The sequence below is a fragment of the Heteronotia binoei genome, chromosome 1 (genome assembly GCF_032191835.1).
Source record: "Heteronotia binoei isolate CCM8104 ecotype False Entrance Well chromosome 1, APGP_CSIRO_Hbin_v1, whole genome shotgun sequence".
Lineage (NCBI taxonomy): Eukaryota > Metazoa > Chordata > Lepidosauria > Squamata > Gekkonidae > Heteronotia > Heteronotia binoei.
The window spans coordinates 158,354,301-158,376,608 of record NC_083223.1 but is presented as its reverse complement, the minus strand read 5'-3'; the positions used below and the strand labels follow the sequence as shown (position 1 = coordinate 158,376,608).

Below are 22,308 nucleotides of genomic sequence, written 5' to 3'. Positions count from 1 at the left end.
GTTTCATTAGACAAAGGCTTGAGTGGTCTGGCAGGATATGCTTGATTGCCTTATGCAAAAGCTGAAGCAGATGCTGGAGATGGAATCAGGAAAACAAGATGGATTCTGGTGGCGTTAGCCTTTGGTTCATGGAAACAGGCTGGAAACTGCTTGCCTGTACAGTTCATGGTGGTGTGGCTTCTGCCACTGCAGTGGCCAAGACTGGGCACACAAGGAGTAGCTGGCAGCTCATCTGTAGTTCTGGAGCACGTCTGTACATCCAGAGATGTAGAATGCAGCTGCAAAGCTGAGGCTTATAGTATCCACATAAGCCTTAGAAACTGTAAGCAAAGTCCACTTCTTAGAGCAGATGTGTGAGAGTCAAAACTCCAGGAACCCTGGCAACCATACTGGTGATCACGATGTCCATATGTATGAAAAGTAGGGGGCTTTCCTTACAGTAATGGGGAATACTATAGTATGAATCAGGGGTGGCCAAGCTGTGGTTCAGGGGAGTCACATATGGCTCTTTCATATATATTGTGTGGCTCTTGAAGCCCCCAGCATGGAGCAAATATTTCTCTCTTTAAATCACTTCTCCAAGCCAAGCCACACAATGGCTTGGAGAATACATTTAAAGTTAAAGCTGTTTTCTTTTCCCTCCTCCCTCCCCCAGCCTATTTGCCTGCCTGCCTGCCTCCCTCCCTCCCTCTGGCTCTGATGTTTATTCTGTGTGGCTCTTATATTAAATAAATTTGGCCACCCCTGGTATGAATTATCTTGGGCTTGCTTGTCAGACACATATTTAAGGATCTAGCTCCTTCATGGCTGCCTTTCCCAGTCTCAATCTACTTCTGATTTCTGGGGTGCAATGTTCCTTTTAGTCGATGATAGAGCCTCAGAATAGAAAATATTGAACAATTTCAATTTCTTCAACATCAGCCTTAAAGTTGAGCAATTCTTCAGTAGTCATTACTCTTATCTTCTTGAGGTTCAGCTGTATTCCTGCTCTGGCCGTTTCTGCTTTAACCTTTATCAGTAGTCATTTAACCTCAATTTTCTGCCAGTAAAGTGGTGTCATCTTAATATTTCATATTTTTAACCTTCCTTCCACCAATTGTCACTCCACCTTCATCTAAATCTAATCCAGTCTTACTTAAGTTCTTCATACAGAGTGAACAGATAGGGAGATAAAATGCATTGTTATCTGACACCTTTGCTACTTAGAAACACTCCTGTTTTCCCATAATCTATCCTAACAGTAGTAGCCTCTTGTTCAGAGTGCAGGTTCTACATCAAAACAATCAGATGCTGTGGCACACTTTCTTTTAAAACCCGCCATAGCTTTTCAGGAGCCACATAGCCCAAAACTATGTATGTCATCTTTTATGTGTGCAAAAATGTATTATGTGAATTGTCCCTAATGTTTATACAGAGAAAATTTTTGCACTGTGTTTAGTCTGAATTTTGCTTAAATGATAAGCATTGGATTTTCTGAGGGGTTAAAATTCTGTCCAAATACCTTGTTTATTCTGTTAAAAATTGACAATGTTTAGTCAGCAATTGTTTGGGAAGCCTGTACATCTTTACAAACCAATTGACCAACTGAAGATTTAGCACATTTCCTCTCTTCCCACCAGTTTCCGCTTGTAAATGTTGGCTACGACTACGACATTTCACGAAGTGACCACAGATCTGATGTGCTTGAATTTCAGAGCACTGCCTTGGAGGATGGCGCTGCTAAATGAGGGGACCAGCCTTCTCAACCACCCACGCTCCAAAAGCCAGCTGCCCGGAAGCGTGGGTACCCTCGGCTGTTTTAAGATTGCTCGGTCGGTGCCCACGTTTGGGAAGTACTAAAATCCAGAGAAAAGGAGACTAGGGGATTTACTTCATGATGGCAAACGACAGAATTTTAAAAAGATATAGAAATTTCTATTATTAATATACATACGACCAACCATATTATTATAAATTCAGCCGGAGCGGTAAGGATGAGGGAGACGAAGAGAGCTTCGGCTTTTAGCCACGCTATTTTTTCTTCCTACTCTTCAAGCGGTGACTGCTTGAGAAATGCTCCCGCTCAGTTTACCAAAAGGTACTCCCCGAAAAGAGCCTCTGCAAAGCTTGCAAGCAGCACATCGAAAAGCCTCTTGGGTGCCTGAGCAGGCTACTCCCTTTCCTGGCCAAGCATTGTGGGGATTGTAGGCAGGCGCTCGGCTGTGCTCACACGCTTTCCCTGCTCGGGGCGGGACTCTAGCACCCGCCCTCCCGCCTGCAGGAGGGGAGCTGGGGAACAGACGGCTGGGGAGCCCTTGTTGTCCCTCCGGGTCACTCTGTCCCTGAGAAGAGAGGCCGCCGCCACGGCTGGGAGGGGGCCGCCGGCGGCCAATGCGAAATTGGTTGGTGCTTCTGTGCCCGTGTGCGGTCGGGGTCGTGCTGCACCTCTGGCTGCTGCTCCTCAGCTGCCCGGCTGGTGGCCCCGGGAAGCAGCACCCGGCAGGTAGGGAAGAAGGCAAGCAACTCAGCCCACCTTGATATCAAGCTGCTTCACCAGAGGGGAGGCGGGCACGTCTGGCGAAGGGGGAGCATAGCGCGGCGCCCTTGTCCTCCCTGCCGCGCGTGAGGTAATGGAGGCGAGAAGCAGGTATGTGGGGTGGGTAGCAGGCACCTCTTCCCCTCACCGTGGGGGAGAAGACGCCACCCGTAACAGTCCGGGCTGGGACGTGACAGAAAAAGCGCATAGGAGTACAGGGCAGGGGAGTAGGTTGTTTCTTCCTCTCTTATATTTTTTGTGGAGGTAAACTCTCCTGGAGTGAGGAGAACCAAAAGCTGATCTGGAGGCGCTTCTGCATAGTGAGTTACTGAGAGGGGAACGTCTGAACGCCAACACAAATGCAGTCAGCCAAAGGAAAACAAGGGTGCTTTAGGTCAGAATCCCCTGCCCCCAGCATGGTTACTCCCTTTCATTTGGGTGGAGTTTCGTGGTGAAACAAGAGTGGTTCAGCGAGAAGCTCAGGGCAGGTGGTTCAGGTTCAAGAGACGGGTAAGAAAAAAGGATTTAGGGGAGTTGAATGGCATCGTTCGTTCCCCAAAGGACTTGAAGGAAAGGGGGGGGGGGGCTGCAAAGTAAGGTATAAAACAGAAACCATGAGCAGTATGGAAGGAAAAGAAACAGATTATTTCTGCCTCATTTGTAAGAAAAAAAATGTGGGTAAAACATATTGAAGAAAAGGATATTTGTAGCCTGATCTCCTGCATACCTGTTTGGAAGCAAGGCTTGAATTCATTTAGAGCCTTAAAGTTAGTGGGTCTTTTGTGGGAGGCTGGCTGGCTCAGTGGTTCATTCCTTGGTAAAATGATCAGGTAGTGAGTGATGTGAAAGACCTCTGCCCAAGAACCTGGAGAGCCATGGCTCTGTTTGCATGTTACAGTACATTTGTTTGTAAGAAAGAGCAGGACTTTTTTGGTAGAAAAAGCCCAGAAGGAACTCATTTGCATATGAGGCCACACCCCCTTGTGTCACCATTGTTTCACATGATTATATCTCAAATCTTATCTGTTTTAGCTGTTTGGAACTTACGTTTTTCTTAGCTATACTTGAGACTGTGGTTCTTATAAAGACTATTAACTGGCCACTTCTCCCTCCTCCATCTAGACAAGACACATATCACAGGGCTTTTTTTGTAGAAAAAGCCCAGCAGGAATTCATTTGCATATTAGGATACACCCGCTGATGCCAAGCCAGCCGGAACTGTGTTCCTGTCTGTTCCTTCTCCAAAAAAGCCCTTAGAAAGAGTATTGTAAGAAAGAGTATATAAAGCAAACTTTACAAATCAAGTTGGGGACCAGCACTTTGATAAGTATGGAGTTTGAATCTTGTTAGGCTGTACATGTGTTGAATGTAACATGAAAATTACTCAGTGCACTAGTAAAAAAAAATTAAGTGTACTATGTGCTCTGATTGTATATTCACTGTTATTTATGAACAGGGATGCTGATAGTTGGAGTAGTCAGAACACTGATTAGAGAGTCCCAACCTTGATAGACCAATGGTTTGACTTGGTATAAGACAGCTCCACAAATTTATATGTGCAGGGATTTTTTTGAGCAGGAACACAGTTCTGGCTGGCTGGTGTCAGGGGTTGTGGCCTGATATGCAAATGAGTTCCTGCTGGGCTTTTTCTACAAAAAAGCCCTGTGATATGTCTCTTGTTTGTCTAGATGGAGGAGGGAGAAGTGGCCAGTTAATAGTCTTTATAAGAACCACAGTCTCAAGTATAGCTAAGAAAAACGTAAGTTCCAAACAGCTAAAACAGATAAGATTTGAGATATAATCATGGCTTTCTTTTCCTAAAATTTTAAGTTTTGAAATCATGTATCATTGTAGCCCTATGGTGCTTGGTTGGTTGTTCCTTCTGACTGCTGATGCTTATAGTAGTTTACAAAGCTATCCAAAAGCACTAACAAACAAATTTACCCTTGAGCACCTCAGACACTGGTTGCATTTGAAATCTTTTTAAGGGTAGTCAATTATGATGGGGGTGGAGGGAAGGGAAACACTTGCAAATAATTTTCCTCAGGAATGGGTAGGAGTCTTCAACATGCTTGTATTTAAGGTGTATATTGTGGGTAACAGCTGAGGTGATTAAATGTTTAATTTATGCTTTGTTGATGCCCTAAGACTAGCCTGAGCAAAGGCTATGAAACTAGTTTAAAAAGGTATGACTTCAGCCAGCAGTGGGCAGAACCCTTTGAGATGTAAATGGTGAATTTGAAAAGGGTCTGATTGAGGAAGTGGAAGGTAGAAATTAAAGCTCATGCTGAGAGAGAAAATACTTGCTTTTAAGATGTTACTCCTGTTCGTTTGTGGTACAATGGGCTAACATGGATACCCTTGTGGAGTTATCATCAGGGCACAAGCATATTGGAAAAATGTGCCCACAGGAGATGTACCTTCTAGCCATGGGGAAAACTCTGGTAACTTAATTTAGCCCAGTGGTATTCTGGAGTATATTACAAATAAATTGATAGATTGCTATGTTTAAGTGGAACTGGTTTTTGGCATAGCTTTCATTAAATTTGGTAAGGTTTAACTGATTAAAAGTATGTAGCTGCATTTTACAGAATGAAAAGTCATCAGATCTATTTTTCTCAAACTAATTCCACTTTATTAAAAAAAACAGTGTGATATAATTGAACCAGTAACCCAGATTTCCCATGAGAGTCCCCTAAAATTTACAGAGAAATGCTCTCCAGAGTCCAGCCAGACATTGCTAACCCACATTAATCTCAAGACATTATTTGGCAATATTTTATGTGAATTGGACTCTGAAAAGGGTTTTGCTTTATTTACTTCTGGCTTCCATACACTCAGATAATCCCTCCAAACCAATAACTGGGAGCAAGGTCTTCATGGAGAGCCAGTTTGGTGCAGTGGTTAAGTGTGCGGTCTCTTATCTGGGAGAACTGGGTTTGATTCCCCACTCCTCCACTTGCACCTGCTGGCATGGCCTTGGGTTAGCCATAGCTCTGGCAGGGATTGTCCTTGAAAGGGCAGCTGCTGTGAGAGCCCTCTCCAGCCCCACCCACTTCAAAAAAACAGCTCCCCACAGCCGTAGATACTCACAGATTAATTTACCATTTTACCTGGAAATCAGTCTCCATGGGGAATAATGGAGTGCCCAGAAGACATTCCCCCCCTCCGCTTTCTGATGTCCCTGAAGTGGGGGGAGGGCCTCCAAACTGGGGGATCCCCTGACCCCACCTGGGGATTGGCAACCCTACTATGGATGGAAGGCTCCCATCGGTGGGCCTTCCCCACCACCACTCTTGCCCTGCAGGCTGGTGGGAGAAAAGTTCCAGGGGCTGAAATGACTTACCATAGAGTTTTGGGGCCAGAGAGTTACCTGACATTTATATGTCACATCCTGGGTTTAGGCTTAGTATGACACCACACGTCATTTCCACCCTAGCACCACCCCAGTGCCCCTGGGGATGCAAGTAACTAGCCTGACATCTCTAAGTCTGACCCACTTGTATAAACTTGTATAAAGTTGATTCCAGACTCTGATGTTTCCCAGTGGTGAGGTGTTAAGAGGACAGAATCACATTCCTTGCAATAAGAAGGCAGTGGAAAAACAGGAGTAATGATAACTGCATGGTTATAATGAGACTATCTGGAAAGTGACTTCATGTAGAAATTAGCATGGGGTGGATTCAACAGCAGTTAGTTCTACTTTTAAAGGGAAATGTGAATATCTTTTTAGGTTGCCTATATGCTTAAAACCTCTCCAATATGCTATGTTTTTAGCATGTACATATTTTGTACAGTGTATATTGGAACAATGTTTATGTACCTTAACACCTGTTTTAAACTGATTGTGGGATAAGTGTGTCCCACAGGGACTTCCTTATGCCTTGTCTGCATGCAGAATTGTGTGCTTTCATGGCATAATGTATGAAACTGCAGGCAGAATTTAGCCTGACGCATACCTGGGCCTTTGAACAATAATATTGCAGGGATATGTGATTTAAAACAATGAAATGGAGTAGCAAAGTAAGTTCTGCTAAGTATCACAGGTAATATCGAAAATCTTTCAGGAAATAGTTTAAACCTACAGTGAAATCCTAAGCAGTGATACCCCAGTCGAAGCCTATTTCAGTGGCCTTAGACTAGAGCAACTCGGTTTGCACTATTAGTTAATTTTTAATAAAATTAATAATTTTTAATAAAATTAGCTTTTAAATGAGAATTGATAGTCCTTAGAGGCTACTCATGGTTTGTGTAGAATTTTCAATAATATTTATACAATGTAAATAATACTCAGAATATTGTTTTATTATAGCAAGGCATTAAAAAAAAATTAGAGAGGAAATTATTTTTCAAAGCCACTGGATTTTTAAGTTTGGTCACCCCTGCTAAAGGAGCTTCTGTTTACCAAGTTGACTCCAAGATAAACTTTACTTGATTCTTGAACATGGACTTTTCCGAACCCTTATCGCATCCAACTTTCTGATGTTTGTACTTAGATAATTAAGAACATTATGTTTCACTGTGTGTACTTTGGAGAAAGGATTATATCCCTTGGGAAGAACTCATAATTAAGAAAGCTTTCTTAAAACACATATGGTAAATACTTTTGGAATACATTTTGTTTGATTTAAACAACACACATACATACATAAAGAAAAATACAGATCCAAAATAATTTACTACAAAACATGTTTATCACTCAACATGATGCTTCTCAAAATATCTTAACTAACTTGACCTTAATGAAGACAGAAGATAATAGCAGAAAGCATTCTCCTTCATACCTCTACTCTAATTTATTCCACCTCATTAATGATTGGATAAAAATGCATGGGCAACCCAATCTAGACATAAGTGGCGGCCGACCGTGGCATAACTGCCGCACCACTAGTAGACTTCCTGAGGACTTCGGCACGCTGGAGTGTGGGGAGGGGAGAGGCGTAGTTTGCCATGAGGTAGACAGTCACCATGGCAATGCCGCTGGTGTAGGGCAAGGCAGGCATTGGCCAGTCCTGGCGCATGTGCTGTGGCTCATGACAGTCAGGAATGGGGAGAGGCGGCCCTGGAGAGGTTGATAGCCATCCCAAACCCACCCCCAAACAGAGAATGGAGCCAATGATGGGCAGACCATCAAAGGCAAAGGAGAGACGTCCCACCAACACGGGAAGGGAACAGGAGTGATGTTGGGCATGCGCGCATGAGAAGCCTGGCTTGGTGATGAGGCGGGGGCAGGACAGGCCTGCATGGGACCACGGAGAAGCCGTCAATCCCCTCACACCCTCTTGCTGTCAGAGTCTCTGCCAATGGCAGGCAGACAAGCAGGAAGTACCAAGTGCAGGAGTTCACTGTCATAGACAGTGGCTGGAATGTGTATCTGGGAGTGAGCAGCCCAGCAGCAGACCCCTGTGTTGCTCTGACGCCCCCTGCCATGTGCACAGTACACCTCCCCCGGGTGCCGCAGAACTCAGAGTGCGAGTGTATCAGCCACAGAACTCAGAGTCCACTTCATCAGCCTCCCTTTTGTGCCCTGCACACAACAACCCTGTGGGGTCGGGTAGTCCATCAGCGGGGGCAGCATGGTGGCTCATAGCCCGATCCCCCCCAATAACGAAGTCTGCCCACCCTCCCAGGCATTCCCTCAGAGAAGCCACTGACAGAGTGGGGGGAGGGCTGCCCAGGGAACATGCAGCAGATGCCAAGCAGGAGAGACAACAGAGGGCACAGCTCAGACTTTATTTTAATGGAACAGAGTGCAACTGTCTTCCTGGTGCGCACTGGGCAGTCTCGCTGTGGGTGGGGCTCCATTCAGAGCGGCGGGCAGAAACAGCTGAAGGAGTGGGGGGCGGTGGAGCGACACACGCGGAAGCCTCTGTGGTGGAGTCCCACCTGCAAAACGGAGACCGAGATCAAGAGCACCTGCAGGGGTGGCAGCTGGAAGAGCAGGCTGCGTTTCAGCCGGGTGCTCTCTTAAAGGGACAGTCTCTGACCCACCTCCCCGCAAAAGGGCAGCTGCGACACACACACTGTGCCCTGCCAGGGGTTGGGAACAGGGCAGAGGGCAGACCAAGGGAAGGGAGCAGGCGGCATGGGGAGCAGGGTAAGAAAATGCCCCCTGCCTGAGCCCACTGCCTGGTTCAAGTGCCAGAGACACTCGCACACCAAGCAGCCAAGAGCGAGGGGAGTGTGAGGACAGGATGGGGGGTGCAATGGAACTTCCTCAGCCATGGGCGACAGTCCTCACTCGCATGCAGAGCCTCCGCGAGCCCGGAACCTGTGGAGACCTGGAAACAAGAGCAGTTAGCCCCAGGGGAGAGACCTCGCTCTCCCCCTCACAAGTCAAATATATTGTCAGAGCTACTGCGCAGTGAAAAACCCATCACCAGTGTGCCTGCCTGTCTCTCGTTCTAAGTCAGCATGGCTGGGAGCTCACTAGCAGAGCCCCTCGCCATGCGCTCCTTTCCCTAACAACTGAGTTCTGCGAGGTAGAGCAGAAGTATTTCTAGGAGGGGAGGGGACGGCGATTGGCTGCTGGGGAGGGGGTTCTCCAGCCTGGGGCGTGAGGGGATTGATGAGGCAATTACACCGCTCCCTAAGGGGTTCGCGAGCTCCCGCGGTGGCGAGGACAACCTTTGTTTTCGGTTTCAATGAGTGCCTATGGGATACGCTGCTGTTTTCGCAGGCGTAACTATACGCCTCTCGGGGAGGGCATGTCATAGCCCAAAGCCCTTAGGGAGCCACCTAAGCCTGGCTGTGCCCCTGACTCCTCCCCCTCTTCTGCTGCTGCGGTCCGCTCCGCCAGACTTACGCCTCCACTCAGGCGCAGCCCTCAGGCGCCACTGCACTCAAGCAGAGCGGCACTCAAGAGGAGCTGTGCTCACATAACTTCCCTCCACTGTGGCGCTGCCGCTCTTCCACTGGCGTATGTGCCACTTCCGCCAACGTAGCGGTAAGTCCACTCCCAAAGCACTCCCCCCCTCCTTCTGGATTGTGCTGTTAATCCTTCTACATCTTTCTTTTTTTGTTGGGCACCAAGTCGTATTAGGATATACACCTCCTTTTTTATTTAGCCATTCTGGTTTATTTGGAAGTTTATCTTGCTTTTATAACTTGGCAAATAACAGTCATGCACCTGTTAATAAATTTAAAGTGATATCTGCCAGTTTTTAAGAGATTATTAGAACAAAGTTCTCTGGCGTAAAAGGAACTTAAATTTCAATTGCTTGCTCTTGAAGAGTTACTGACATTTTCCAAATAGAGCCTGTTAGCCACACATGTCCACTATGTATGGAATGTATGCCTTATGAATTTTTGAAATACCAGCTTGCATCTTCTGTTGTGTTATAAATTTTAGCTAACTCCAAGGAGATAGGCCCCAGAGATATATTTTCATAATTAATAAAAACGTGTATGATAGTGTTGTGACTGTGGGAATCAGTGCTGGAAGGTATGTCATAACAATGTCTTGAATGCATCTGAGGCAAATAAATATATTAATAGAACATGGATATAATTTTGTGTCTCATTCTTGTCAGCTAGAAGGTAAAGATGTAACATGTTTGTTTCCTTTGTTGCTCACAGACATGAAAATGGCGCTATTCTTGAACCTGCATTGTAAATTTTTAGATCTAAGGCCATAATAAAATTAGATTTCTGAAACTGCCTCTTCTGTTTTACGTGCAGTAGTTGTTCCAGATTGTCTTGGCATTTAGTTGATTTTTCATCTTAATTTTTTTGGATTAATTCTCAGATTAAGCAGAGTGAGATGAAACTGATCCTAAGTCAATGCTTAAATATAAGTGTAGGTCTTTCTGTTATAGAATAGCTGATTGGAAATAGGTCAGGAATGAATACTAACTGCTTTCCCTTATTGGCTTTGGGATTCTTGCCACATTTATCAGGTTTCACTTTTAGTGAGCAACCTACTTAAAATAAATGAGACTTTAATAATGAGCTTTATTGTACAGTTATTTTTAGTGAAGCTTGTTGCCATTATAATTGAAGAGCCATATAAATAGCAAAAATACAGGGGGAAATGTCCAGAAACTTTTAAGAGCAGAAGCTTGCCAGTAGGTTAAATTAATGTTTGGACTCCTCATTTTATAGCCTTCCTTCTCAGTATCATATTATTTCAATCAGATGTAAACTGTATCCATCAATGTTTTGGGGTGATTTAACTTTTGTCTTTTACTATATAAACTGCTTTGAAAACTTTCGTTGAAAGGTGAAATGCAAATTAATAAGTCATTGAAAAAATGTTAATGCATATGGCAATACAGCAAATATATGCAGGATTTTTCCTGTTGGTATCACTTTGGATTCTTGTGTGTCAGTCTTTCAGTTCACAAATATGCAGAATTGCTTATCTGAAATTCTTATTGCCTTATCTACTCCAAATCTGGAGAATACTTTCCTTTTCAAAAGTTTGTTTTTCTTGTGAAATAGATTTGGATTGTTTAGTCATTTGGCTAACTTTTAATAAAGAGTTCGCAAATGTGAGCAAATTCTAGTCTGATAACTGTGGGCCAAAGGAGATGCAATGCTTGTCTCATTTCTACTTCAAAATGCCACAAGGGCTTGGGCCTGCAGTGTGGTGGGCTGACGTGCTCTTGTTCCCCCATGTGTGGGGGTACCTGCTTCAGCACTTCGAATGGCTTGGAGGCACTGTGGGCCTGATCAGGATTGGACCTCTTTGGCACTTTTAAATCACTTTAAAATGGTCATGACATCTCCCTAAGGTGCCATCACATCTAGTTTGTGCCTATGTTTGCCTGTTGCAAGGAAAGAAAAAGAAGTCTTGTATTGCCTTAAAGGAGACAGATTTATTGAAACATAAGCTTTTGTAGGCTACAGCCCATCAAATTCTTGTGCTCACAAAAATGCAAGTTTCAATAAATGTGTTCTTCTTTCTGGTGACACAACACTTAAAAATAATAGATCCTAGTCTGTGAAACTGTTTCCCTATTAGAGGGGCTTTCCTTTGTTACAGGGAGCTTTTCATAGGATTCAGTCCCAAGAAATCATCTTCTACCTAACAGAAATACTGGCCCCATTCTGTTTTTATTTTTAAACTTGGTGCTGTGCGGAGGGGGGGGGAGGAGTGGGAGGGCTTCTAGTGCCTGGCCTCATTGGTGGACCTCCTGGTGGCACCTGGTTTTTTGGCTACTGTGTGACAGAGCTTTGGACTGGATGGTCCATTGGCCTGATCCAACATCGCTTCTCTTATGTTCTTAACTTTTTTCCTTTACTGCTTGTATGTTTGATAAGTCTAGCCTTTAGATTTGTAGCAGCATATGTTTGCATGCTTTTCTGGTAAGGCATGATTCATTTATGTATTTCATAGGTCTACTGGCTTTCTTTCCTCACTGGAAACCGAAGCATTATGATGTCATTGTAGGGGTACTGTCTGCAAGACACAATGAAGAGTTGCGTAATGTTATAAGAAGCACTTGGTTCAGGCATCTGAAGCAGCATCCAGGATTGAATCAACGGTAATTCCCAGAATTTTCTTGTTCTCTTTCTCATGAAGCCCCAAGCCAATACCAATGCTTACATATATGAGAAGATTACACTGATTTAGTTGGTATTAGAAGTATTTTACAATCATTACAGACAAGTTGAGGAATTCTAGGAAAATCCACCTCTCAAGTCTTGCTTTTGAGGATTCAAGCTTTCTGGGACTTCAGTAAGTCCCCATCCCAGCTGCTCTCACTATTTGGTCCCTTCTGGAGCATTTTCATTACTTAGGATGATTTTTGAGAGTCCTCCTCTTCCCTCATGTGTGTTTAGGGAATCCTCAGAGTATTCGGAGATGTCTGGTTTGGCTCCGTTCACCATCCATACAATGGCTAGATAGTTTATAATTAGATATATTGATAAGTAAATTGATAAGTTACAGAAAGTCTAATGTCTTCCTCTCAGTGCTCTCACATGAAAGAGCCTAATTATTCATCTGCTTGATGGTGCCTTCCTTCCTTCCTTCCTTCCTTCCTTCCTTCCTTCCTTCCTTCCTTCCTTCCTTCCTTCCTTCCTTCCTTCCTTCCTTCCTTCCTTCCTTCCTTCCTTCCTTCCTTCCTTCCTTCCTTCCTTCCTTCCTTCCTTCCTTCCTCCCTTCCTTCCTCCCTCCCTCCCTCCCTCCCTCCCTCCCTCCCTCCCTCCCTCTGTGGTAGTGTCTAGAATTGCTGGAGTATTCCATGATGATACTTAATTGAATACTAAAATATACATTCATCTTTAAAAAAAAAAGATACTAAAGTGAGACTACCAGTGGAATAATTTTTGGGTGCTAATTTTATTGCTGTTTAAAATGTGTGTGTGTTTTAAGTGCCATCAGCTTGCTTCTGACTTATGGTGACCAAATGAATTAATGACCTCCACAACATCACATTGTTAACAGCCTTTCTCATGTCTTGCAAACTGAAGGCAGTGGCTTCCTTATTAAATCATCTATCTCAGTTTAAAGTATAATTGTTGTTAATCCTTTCTTATGTGGAAAAAGCCTTTTCTAAAAGACCAAGTTAAAGTGTGTTATATCAGTGATTTTAGTATTATGAGATTTTCATAATACATTCTAGTGTGTGGGAAACAGGTATTTGCCCTTTTAATTAGTATTCTGAAGATAGTGGTATGGAAATCAGTAAGTGTTTTTAATGATGATGTTTTAGTGTCCTGGTGAAGTTCATAATTGGTTCACGTGGATGTGATGTGCCGGTGGAAGATCGAGAAGATCCTTATTCATGCAGACTTTTGAATATCACCAACCCAGGTATGAATGTCGGAATTTTAAAGCATTTTTTGAATTAAATAATTGTCGATTTGTCATATGTGTTTTCCAAACAGTAAGCCTTGAAAACTGTACACTTGTCACAATTTTTGGGATGCTATTATAGTAAAAAATTTCAGAGGTTGATGTGACAGACCATTTTTTCTTTGTTAGACTGAGCCATGAAATAGTCTGCAGTTTTACCAGTCCCTCTTACTTCCAGGTAAATTTATTAAGGATTAAAATATAAGCTGCTTCTTACTGTATTTTCTTTTGAACATGCCAGTGATGGTAATTAATATGGAGACTGTCAATAATAATAATAATAATAATAATAATAATAATAATAATAACTTTATTTTTATATCCCGCCCTCCCCCGCCGAAGCGGGCTCAGGGCGGCTAACAGACATGGAGATCCCATGATTCATAAAAACAATGTAAACAATTTTAAATATATCAATTGCATAATAAATTATTTAAAATAGATAAAATGTATAAAATGCGTGCTAAATACTGTAATCATAATATCCACAAGATGGCTAGATGTCCACATGTCAGATTAATTGGGTTCTATCTCGAAAGCAAGCTGGAAAAGAAATGTTTTGCAAGCCCTGCGGAATTGGTTCAGGTCCCGCAGGGCTCGCACCATCTCTGGAAGGTGGTTCCACCAACGAGGGGCCATCACTGAGAAGGCCTGCTCCCTAGTAGCCTTCAACCTAGCATCTCTTGGCCCAGGGATTGTTAGTAAGTTCTGAGAGCTAGATCTCAGTGCTCTCTGGGGCACATATGGGGAGAGGCGGTCCCTTAGGTAGGCAGGTCCTCGGCCATATAGGGCTTTAAAGGTAATAACCAGCACTTTATAGCGAACACGGTACACAACCGGCAGCCAATGCAGATCCCGCAGCCCAGGCCGCGCAGGTTCCCACCGTGGTAGTCCCTCCAGCAGCCTGGCCGCCGCGTTCTGGACTACCTGAAGTCTCCGTGTTCAGTATAAGGGCAGCCCCATGTAGAGGGCATTGCAGTAGTCTAGTCTCGAAGTGACCATTGCGTGGATCACAGTTGCTAGGTCGCTGCGCTCCAAGAAGGGAGCCAGCTGCCTCACCCTCTTGAGATGGAAGAAGGTGGATCTAGCAGTGGCGGCTATCTGGGCCTCCATTGATAGAGAGGATTCCAGTAGCACTCCCAGGCTTTTGACTTTGCGCACTGGTACCAGTGGCGCACCGTCAAAAGCCGGTAGGGTAATCTCCCCTACCGGTCCGCTGCGGCCCACGCAAAGGACCTCAGTCTTCGCCGGATTCAACTTCAGCCCACTCAGCCTGAGCCAGTCAGCCACGGCTTGTAATGCCCGGTCCAAATTTATAGGGACATCACCAGCCCGGCCGTCCATCAATAGATAGAGCTGGGTGTCATCTGCATATTGATGACAACCCAGCCCATACCTCCGTGCAATCTGGGCAAGGGGGCGCATAAAGATGTTAAACAACATCGGGGAGAGAACTGCTGCCTGGGGCACACCACAATGAAGTGGGTGCCTCTGAGACAGCTCCCCCCCAATTGCCACCCTTTGTCCCCGACCATCAAGAAAGGAGGAGAGCCACTGTAAGGCTAGCCCCCGAATTCCTGCGTCGGCGAGGCGGCGGGTCAGCAGCCGATGGTCGACCATATCGAACGCAGCCGATAGGTCTAGCAACAGCAATACCGCCGAGCCGCCTCGATCCAGTTGTCGTCGGTGGTCATCCATGAGGGCGACCAGGACTGTTTCCGTCCCATGGCCCGGGCGGAAGCCGGACTGGCATGGGTCTAAGATGGAAGCGTCCTCCAGAAATTCCTGTAACTGCACTGCCACAGCCCTCTCGATAATTTTGCCCAAAAAGGGCAAATTTGAGACCGGCCGGTAGTGCGCCAATTCGGCCGGGTCTGATGACGGTTTTTTCAAGAGAGGGCGGACCAATGCCTCTTTCAGGGGTGTTGGAAAAACTTCTATACTAAAGAGTACCTTCTGTACTAAAGAGTACTCCACTGTTACTGGATCTTGATCACTTTCTTCCCATTTTAGATGGGCTTGTGTTGTGCTCTCTTTTTTTGAATAGTCCTGAATCAAGAAATTGAAGCATTCACTTTGCCAGAGGATCATACTTCGGTGCTTTCGGAAGACAGAGTTGTCAGTGTACATTTCAAAGTCCTTTACCCAATTGTTATCACAAGTCTCGGGGTGTTCTATGATGCTAAGGGTGTAGGATTCCAGAGAAACATCACAGTGAAGCTGTACCAAGCAGAACAGGAGGTATGATGTTATAGTTATTGTAACAGAATGGACTGAATTTGTAGCCATCTTAAACTAGAAAAGGTTAAGCATGGATTGAGGGAGAGACAAAAGGTCTCTGTGAAGAGTGAACATGCATTATAGGCTTTGCAGTGTTCAGTCTTCTGGCAGTTTTGTTTTCTTAAAACCAATTAGATATAATCAAGTAGTTTTGTTATGGTGTATGTAAATATGTATATAGCATGCGCTTTAAATGCAGCAGTAAGTTGAGGGAGATGATTCAGTCATGATCTCTTTTGCCCCCCCCCCCCCCCCCAAGAAAGCAGCAATAGCTCAGGGCACAGGAAAAAGAAACATATTCTTTCCTTCCTAGGCCACCCGAAAATATATAAATGTGCCTGTCTAACTTTTGGGTTTCACTGCAGCTGAGTTGAAACAGCTTTTTAAAAAATTCTGTTGTTGAACAGTGTCAACATTTTAGGGTGCTTTCAACTCACCTTGTGGAATTTTGTCTTTATTCAAACCCTGAATATTAAAATGTGGATGTAACTCCCTAGGTGCTCATTCTTTAAGGTATAGGGAACTCTTTAGTCTCAGAGAGAATAGCTCAGGGAACTTCTTGAGCCTTGAGGTGAAGGGAGTCAAGAAGTCCCTGGACTGCCTGACTAAATTTAAGAAGCTCTCTGTCCCACTGAATTACAGCTTAGCTAGAGTTAATTGTAAGTAAGCCCTCTCCTAACTCACATGATCCATGCTGAGGGTTTCCAGAAAAAGGATCATTATCTGTACTTTAACTTTATTGGGTTGAGGAGCTTGGTCAGAAAAGCTTAGAAATGTCACTGCTTCTCTGCTTCCCAGTCTTGGATCTTCTCTGTCTTTTTCTGTTGTAAAGTAGCTCAAGGATATATAATAGTAACCACAAATGTTGCTTACCAATTTGTTGCTTTGTTTTTGTAGGAGGCACTCTTCAGTGCTCGTTTTAGTCCTCCTAGTTGCGGGATACAAGTGAACAGACTTTGGTACAAACCTGTAGAACAGTTCATTCTGCCTGAGGTATGTGCAGTATCTAAATTGGGGCACAGACAAAACAAACACTTATCCATTTTTGTTCATGTGTTCCAGTTTATTCAGCCTTTCAAAAGGTATCGAATTATTGTTGGCTTCAAAGTGTTTTGCACTATCACACATTCCAGGGCCCTGGCCTGGATAGCCCAGGATTGCCCAATCTCATAATACATCGGAGCTAAGCAGGGTTGGCCTTGGCTAGTATTTGGAAGGGCGACCTCCAAGGAGTATCAGGGTCATAACACAGAGACAGGAAATGGCAAACCACCTCTGAAACATCTCTTGCCTTAAAAACAAGTCTAGCTGACCACTTAGTACTACATAACATTTAAAAAGTTAGAATTTATGGCTGACAGACAATCTTAGGATCTGCTGCCTATACTATACACAATACCATATGATACTAATACACATACCAGCCATTACATCCATTTGTTTTTGCAGTGTAAAGATCTGTAATTTGTTCTCCTGTAAGTACATGAAATCTTACAGATTCAGTGACGTGGCGACATCTCTTTTATACTGATAAGGCAGTTTTGCTCATAGGGCGTAAAGAAGAGGTATTAGCAATCCATTATATTCCAGAATTTTATGGATAAAAGTCTGTTTTATGGTTCATTCAGTGGGGAATGGATGGAGTCTTGGATTTAAACTGTGATTCAAATGCCAGATCAGCCAAGGACTATTTCTTAAACCATGTTCTGTCTTTAATATTTGAATATTAACCTTTGTCATAGGATAGCATGGTAATGAATGAAACAAGAAAATATAATTACTTCTCCTGGAATTATTTCATGGAGATGATGGTTCATTGAATGGAGATATGTGCATGAAAAGTGTAATGAAAGATGAGTTCTGAAATTTACAGATACGGTAATTTCAGAGTATTAGGTACATGTCACACATTAACCATTTTCAAGCAATAATTAACATGAAACCTGTATGTAGACTGTGGTTTCTTGTAATAGGTATACTGCTATGATTGCTCTTAGCTTCCCAGATGTGTATATGTTGCTACGTAGAAGAAAAAGAAGAAGAATTGTAGATTTATACCCTGCCCATCTCCCTGAATCAGAGACTCAGAGCAGCTTACAATCTCCCATATCTTCTCCTCCCACAACAGACACCCTGTGAGGTGGGTGGGGCTGAGAGGGCTCTCACAGCAGCTGCCCTTTCAAGGACAACCTCTGCCAGAGCTATGGCTAATCCAAGGCCATTCCAGCAGGTGCAAGTGGAGGAGTGGGGAATCAAACCCGGTTCTCCCAGATAAGAGTCCACACACTTAACCATTACACCAAACTGTAGAAACAGAATACATTAGCATCAAGCCTTATTACACTCATGTATTTCATGTTAATTCTCACTTGTTAGTGTCATGTAGGGATTTAGTAATATGTTAATAACTGATGCCCAGGTTGTAAATTATTTTGTTGCTTATGGGATGATGAAGGAAGTATGTAATTTTGCCAAGAGAACTGCACCAGTGTATTCCCACGTTGCTTAAGGAGGAAGGCAAATCACATAGAAAAGGTGTTTATTAAAACAAATGTGTGTCTTGATTTTCAGGAAAAGCAGATTCCATTTGTGGTCCTAAGGGCAGGTAATGGTGCTAGGAAGCAAAAGCAAGACAGAGCACATAACAAAACAGACATGTGAGACATGTGTGGGATAACAGGCCACAGCTTTATTGATTACAGCACATAGGAGCATTAGCGTGGCATAGGACATGGATCCAGGCTTTGAGCGACCTGCCTGTCAGCCAGTCGACCCATCTCCAATCTGTATGCTATGGGGAAAAGGACTGACAAGCTAATGGCAACACATGAGGCCCAAGCCTCTGCATGTCACCTCTGCCACCTGGGAGTGGAGCCATGCGACCATGCCCTGAGCTGGGCTACTGCTGCAAGAGCTTGGCCCCCCAAGAGCTCTTTAAGGAGGTTCCGAACGTGGGGAGGCAGGCACACAGGCACAGCCTCCCCTCAAATGGATGCAGCCTGATGCCTGAAATCACCACAAAAGCAAGGCAGAACCTGCCCGCTCCTGCAAACGCTTTTAGTGCTGCAACTAAGAAACTAGAACATGACGCATGCCATGAAGCCTCAAGTCCTGTCCCCAGCTGGGCAAGTGAATGCTGCCAGTCCTGTACAGAGCAGCCTGCCTGAAGGAGATGTCTTGGTGGTGAATCACTGATCTGCCAACTGACTCAGCAAAATGAGCTTCTGCCTTACAAACGTTTTTTTAATCACTTTGACCTTGTCCACAGGACTAGTTCCCCTCCATACCTACCTTTCAAGCATTTCATACCAAAAAAAATGAGTCTGTGGAAACTGAGCCAAAGGTCCTGTAGACCTGAGGCAATTGTGATATCAAGGTCAACTTCCTTTTGCCCGGGCAAATCATTCTCCCCTAGTTGAATCACAGTGGCATTGGGAAGGCCCAAGGAGGCTGCAGCACACAGAATGGTAGGCAAGGAGTTCCCCTCCGTCCCGATCACCAGATCTGCAGCTGATCTTAAAGACCCAGGGAGACTCCCCAAACTGAAGAAGATACATAATGGCCAGTCCAGTGCACAATGCCGTGGCTGATGATCCTGCAGCAGTCTGAAAAAACTAAGAAAAATACAAGAAAAATGGACCCCTCTTGAGGGTTGATATAAGATAAGTAGGCAGTGGATCTCCAGCAGCCAATGGAATGAATATAGTCAGCAGACAAACCCCACTGGGCTGCCAATGTAGCTGCACCAATTTGGAAGGAATGTGATCCAAAGTCCCCAGGGGGAGTACCAATAGCTGAGACCCCTGCCTTTTTAATGCTGGCAAACTGAAATCTGGTAAGAAAAGAACCATCTTCGTAGACAAAAGGGGATCAGGGCCAGAGGGTTGTATATCCAAGTATTGCCTGGGGGTGCAGACAGGGAAAGGCTGACCAGCTGCAGTTGCCTCGAGGCACAATCATGTACTCTTTCCCCTTGATCCATCTTGGATTTTCTAATAAGCAATGATACAGTATGACCTTAAATATGAACATCATAAACCCCGTGAGCCTGCCCACAGAAGCAAAAACCATCTTACTTCAGTTCAAAGTCCCCAAAAAGACAAGCGAGAAAACGGCCTGAAGTAAGGTGGTCTCAAATCTGGACCAGCAAATCACAGAGGGCTGCTGTAGGAGTGCTGCCAGAACTGAAAAGGTTATTGGTTTGTGAGTGTTTGGGGCATGTGGGGGGGTTATCTTCCTCCAACCCTCTAAGACCTTCCACTCTTTTGCTGCCTACAAGGTCTTAGAGGGTTGAAGGAAGATAACCCCCCCACATGCCCCAAATACTCACAAGCACTCCTACAGCAGCCCTCTGTGATTTGCTGGTCCAGATGATTTGCTGAGGATGTCAGACCCAGCCCAGCACTGGCCACCATTTTGCTCACGAGCGAACTGCCAAGTAAATACAGACACTGATGCTCCCAGATGCATCAGAATGAGCCTATAAAGTGGAGCCCAGCTTGAGGGATTTTTTTTTTTTGCCGGATTGTTACCCTATTGAAGTTGGACAGGCACTCCAGCCAAACATGTAAATCAGCCTTAATACCTTTGGTGACTCTGATGTGATGATAAGGGGTGTGGGCCCCTGCAGTGGACCTAGCTGAGTGAGCTCAGAAAGCCCACTCGGGGTAATGACCCTGCAAGCAAAATTTGGTGACTTAGTAGGGCCTGGATCTCTCTCAACCAGTGTTCCTTTAAATCAGAGGTGCCAAACTCATTTGTTATGAGGGCCAGATCTGACATAAATGAGACCTTGTTGGGCCAGGCCGTGTGTGTGATAAAATGTAATGCCAGATAGCAGAGATATAAACTTTATAAAGGTTACAAACATAAATATTTTTTAAAAGCTTAAAGTAAAATATGCTTAAAACATTAGCAGTTGTTGGTCTTAAAGGTGTTTTCTTTGTATCTCTCCCATGCAATCCACGGAACTAGGCAAAGGGAGCTCTGGCTCTTTCCTTCTTTCCCCAGTGGACCAGGAGGGGGAGGAGCCTCAGCCATAGAAGGAAGAGAGGTTTGGGTCAGTAGCTCTGCTGTGCGATTGAGAGAGCTTGGCAAAACAAGCTATCCCTCCCTCTTTCCTCCCCAAGGGAGGAGCCTCAGCCATTGGAGAAAATAGAGGTTTTGCTCTGTAGCTCCTGTGCGATGGAGCAAGCCTGGCAAAGCAAGCTGTGATGCAGAAGGAAGCAAGAGAGAGGGGGAAGGAAGCAGATGATAGGACCTCATAAGAGCCCTCCGGGGGCCTGATTTGGCCCTCAGGCCACATGTTTGACAACCCTGCTCTAAACCATTGAGTCTTGTGAGCAAAAATTCTAATTTGTGAGCAACTGGCATTTAAGTTGTGAGCTTCTGGCATTAAAGTTGTGAGCTGCAGCATAAATTAGTTTGTTCTGGGGCTATTTTTCCTGAGCTAAAGCAAAAATGTGTGAGCCAGAAGCCAAAAATCTGTGAGCTAGCTCACACTAACTCAGCTTAGAGAGAACACTGCTCTCAACATACATTTGTTACATGACAAAACAAGAGTTATAAGGCCATGCAGGGCTACCAGTTTATCCTGAGGCAGACTTGAAGTTCCAGCTAAAGAGTCCAGCAAAATACCCTGGTAGACCAGGGACATACAGGGACTTTATGTTTTTTGATAAAACAAGAGAACCCCAAATTCTCAGGCCAAAGCTTGAAAAGAGGCCAAGTGGATGGCACAGGCAGGGCTTTCTGCCAGACCTGCAATCAGATAGTCATCTAAATAATGAATGAAGGGTGGGGGGGGGGGGGGGGACTGGTACAGTCTTTAATGGCCCTTTCCAAAAAGGAACTAAAGGTTTCAAAAGCAGCTCAAGCCATGGAGCATGGCTATATTAATATTCCACTTGTCCAACTTGAAACTCAATAAGCAATGATTGCTGGGGTAAACCAGCAAGAGGTGAAAGACAGACTGAATATCTTATTTGGCCATGAGAGTTCCTGGGCCCCAAGATTGGACTATGCTTACTGCATAGTTGAAAGATGCATATCTTCCTGAGCAATATTCCTATGGGAATTGCCTCATTAACTGAAAATCCCTTAGGGTAGAAGAGATGCTGAATCAGCCTATACTTTCCTGGGATGTTCTTGAGAACTACTCCAATGGAGACACTCTCAGGTCACAGGAATTCTCCTTGTTGACAGCATGCTTGCACAAAAAGAAACAAGGAAAGGTCCCCTGTGCAAGCACCAGTCATTTCCAACTCTGTGGTGATGTTGCTTTGACAAAGTTTTCACAGCAGACTTTTTATGGGGTGGTTTGCCATTGCCTTCCCCAGTCATCTACACTTTCCCCCCAGCAAGCTGGGTACTCATTTTACCAACCTCGGAAGGGTGGAAGGCTGAGTCAACCTGAAAACCCAGCTTCTGCCGGGGATTGAACTCAGGTCGTGAGCAGAGCTTAGGACTGCAGCTTTAACACTGCGCCACAGGGCTCATTTAAACCAGCCCACAAAAACAACTAAACACTGCTACCTACTTAATCCTGTTCCGCTAAAGGGAGGGAAAGGAAAAAACCATACCGGTAAAGCAGCAACTACCGCACACTTCCTACTCCCTCCCTTTAAAAAAAACAATCCAAGTTAGCTAAATATCTATTTCAATTTATACTAGACTCTTATATCAGCCTTATTTTAGGAGCCACTGCTGT

The 22,308-nt window shown here is 44.5% G+C and overlaps 1 protein-coding gene across 3 annotated transcripts in view; it reads left to right on the top strand.

Annotated features, from left to right (window-relative positions):
* Positions 1 to 2,216: 2,216 nt before the first annotated feature.
* Positions 2,217 to 22,308, top strand: part of B3GALNT2 (beta-1,3-N-acetylgalactosaminyltransferase 2) — a 45,332-nt gene continuing 25,240 nt past the window's right edge. For all 3 annotated transcript variants that reach the window (XM_060243168.1, XM_060243160.1, XM_060243177.1), the window contains exons 1-5: positions 2,217 to 2,482; positions 11,856 to 12,003; positions 13,177 to 13,277; positions 15,367 to 15,560; positions 16,497 to 16,592. In XM_060243168.1, the coding sequence (XP_060099151.1) occupies positions 2,371 to 2,482; positions 11,856 to 12,003; positions 13,177 to 13,277; positions 15,367 to 15,560; positions 16,497 to 16,592 (651 nt within the window). In that variant the 5' untranslated portion in view covers positions 2,217 to 2,370. The remainder of the gene's footprint in view (positions 2,483 to 11,855; positions 12,004 to 13,176; positions 13,278 to 15,366; positions 15,561 to 16,496; positions 16,593 to 22,308) is intronic.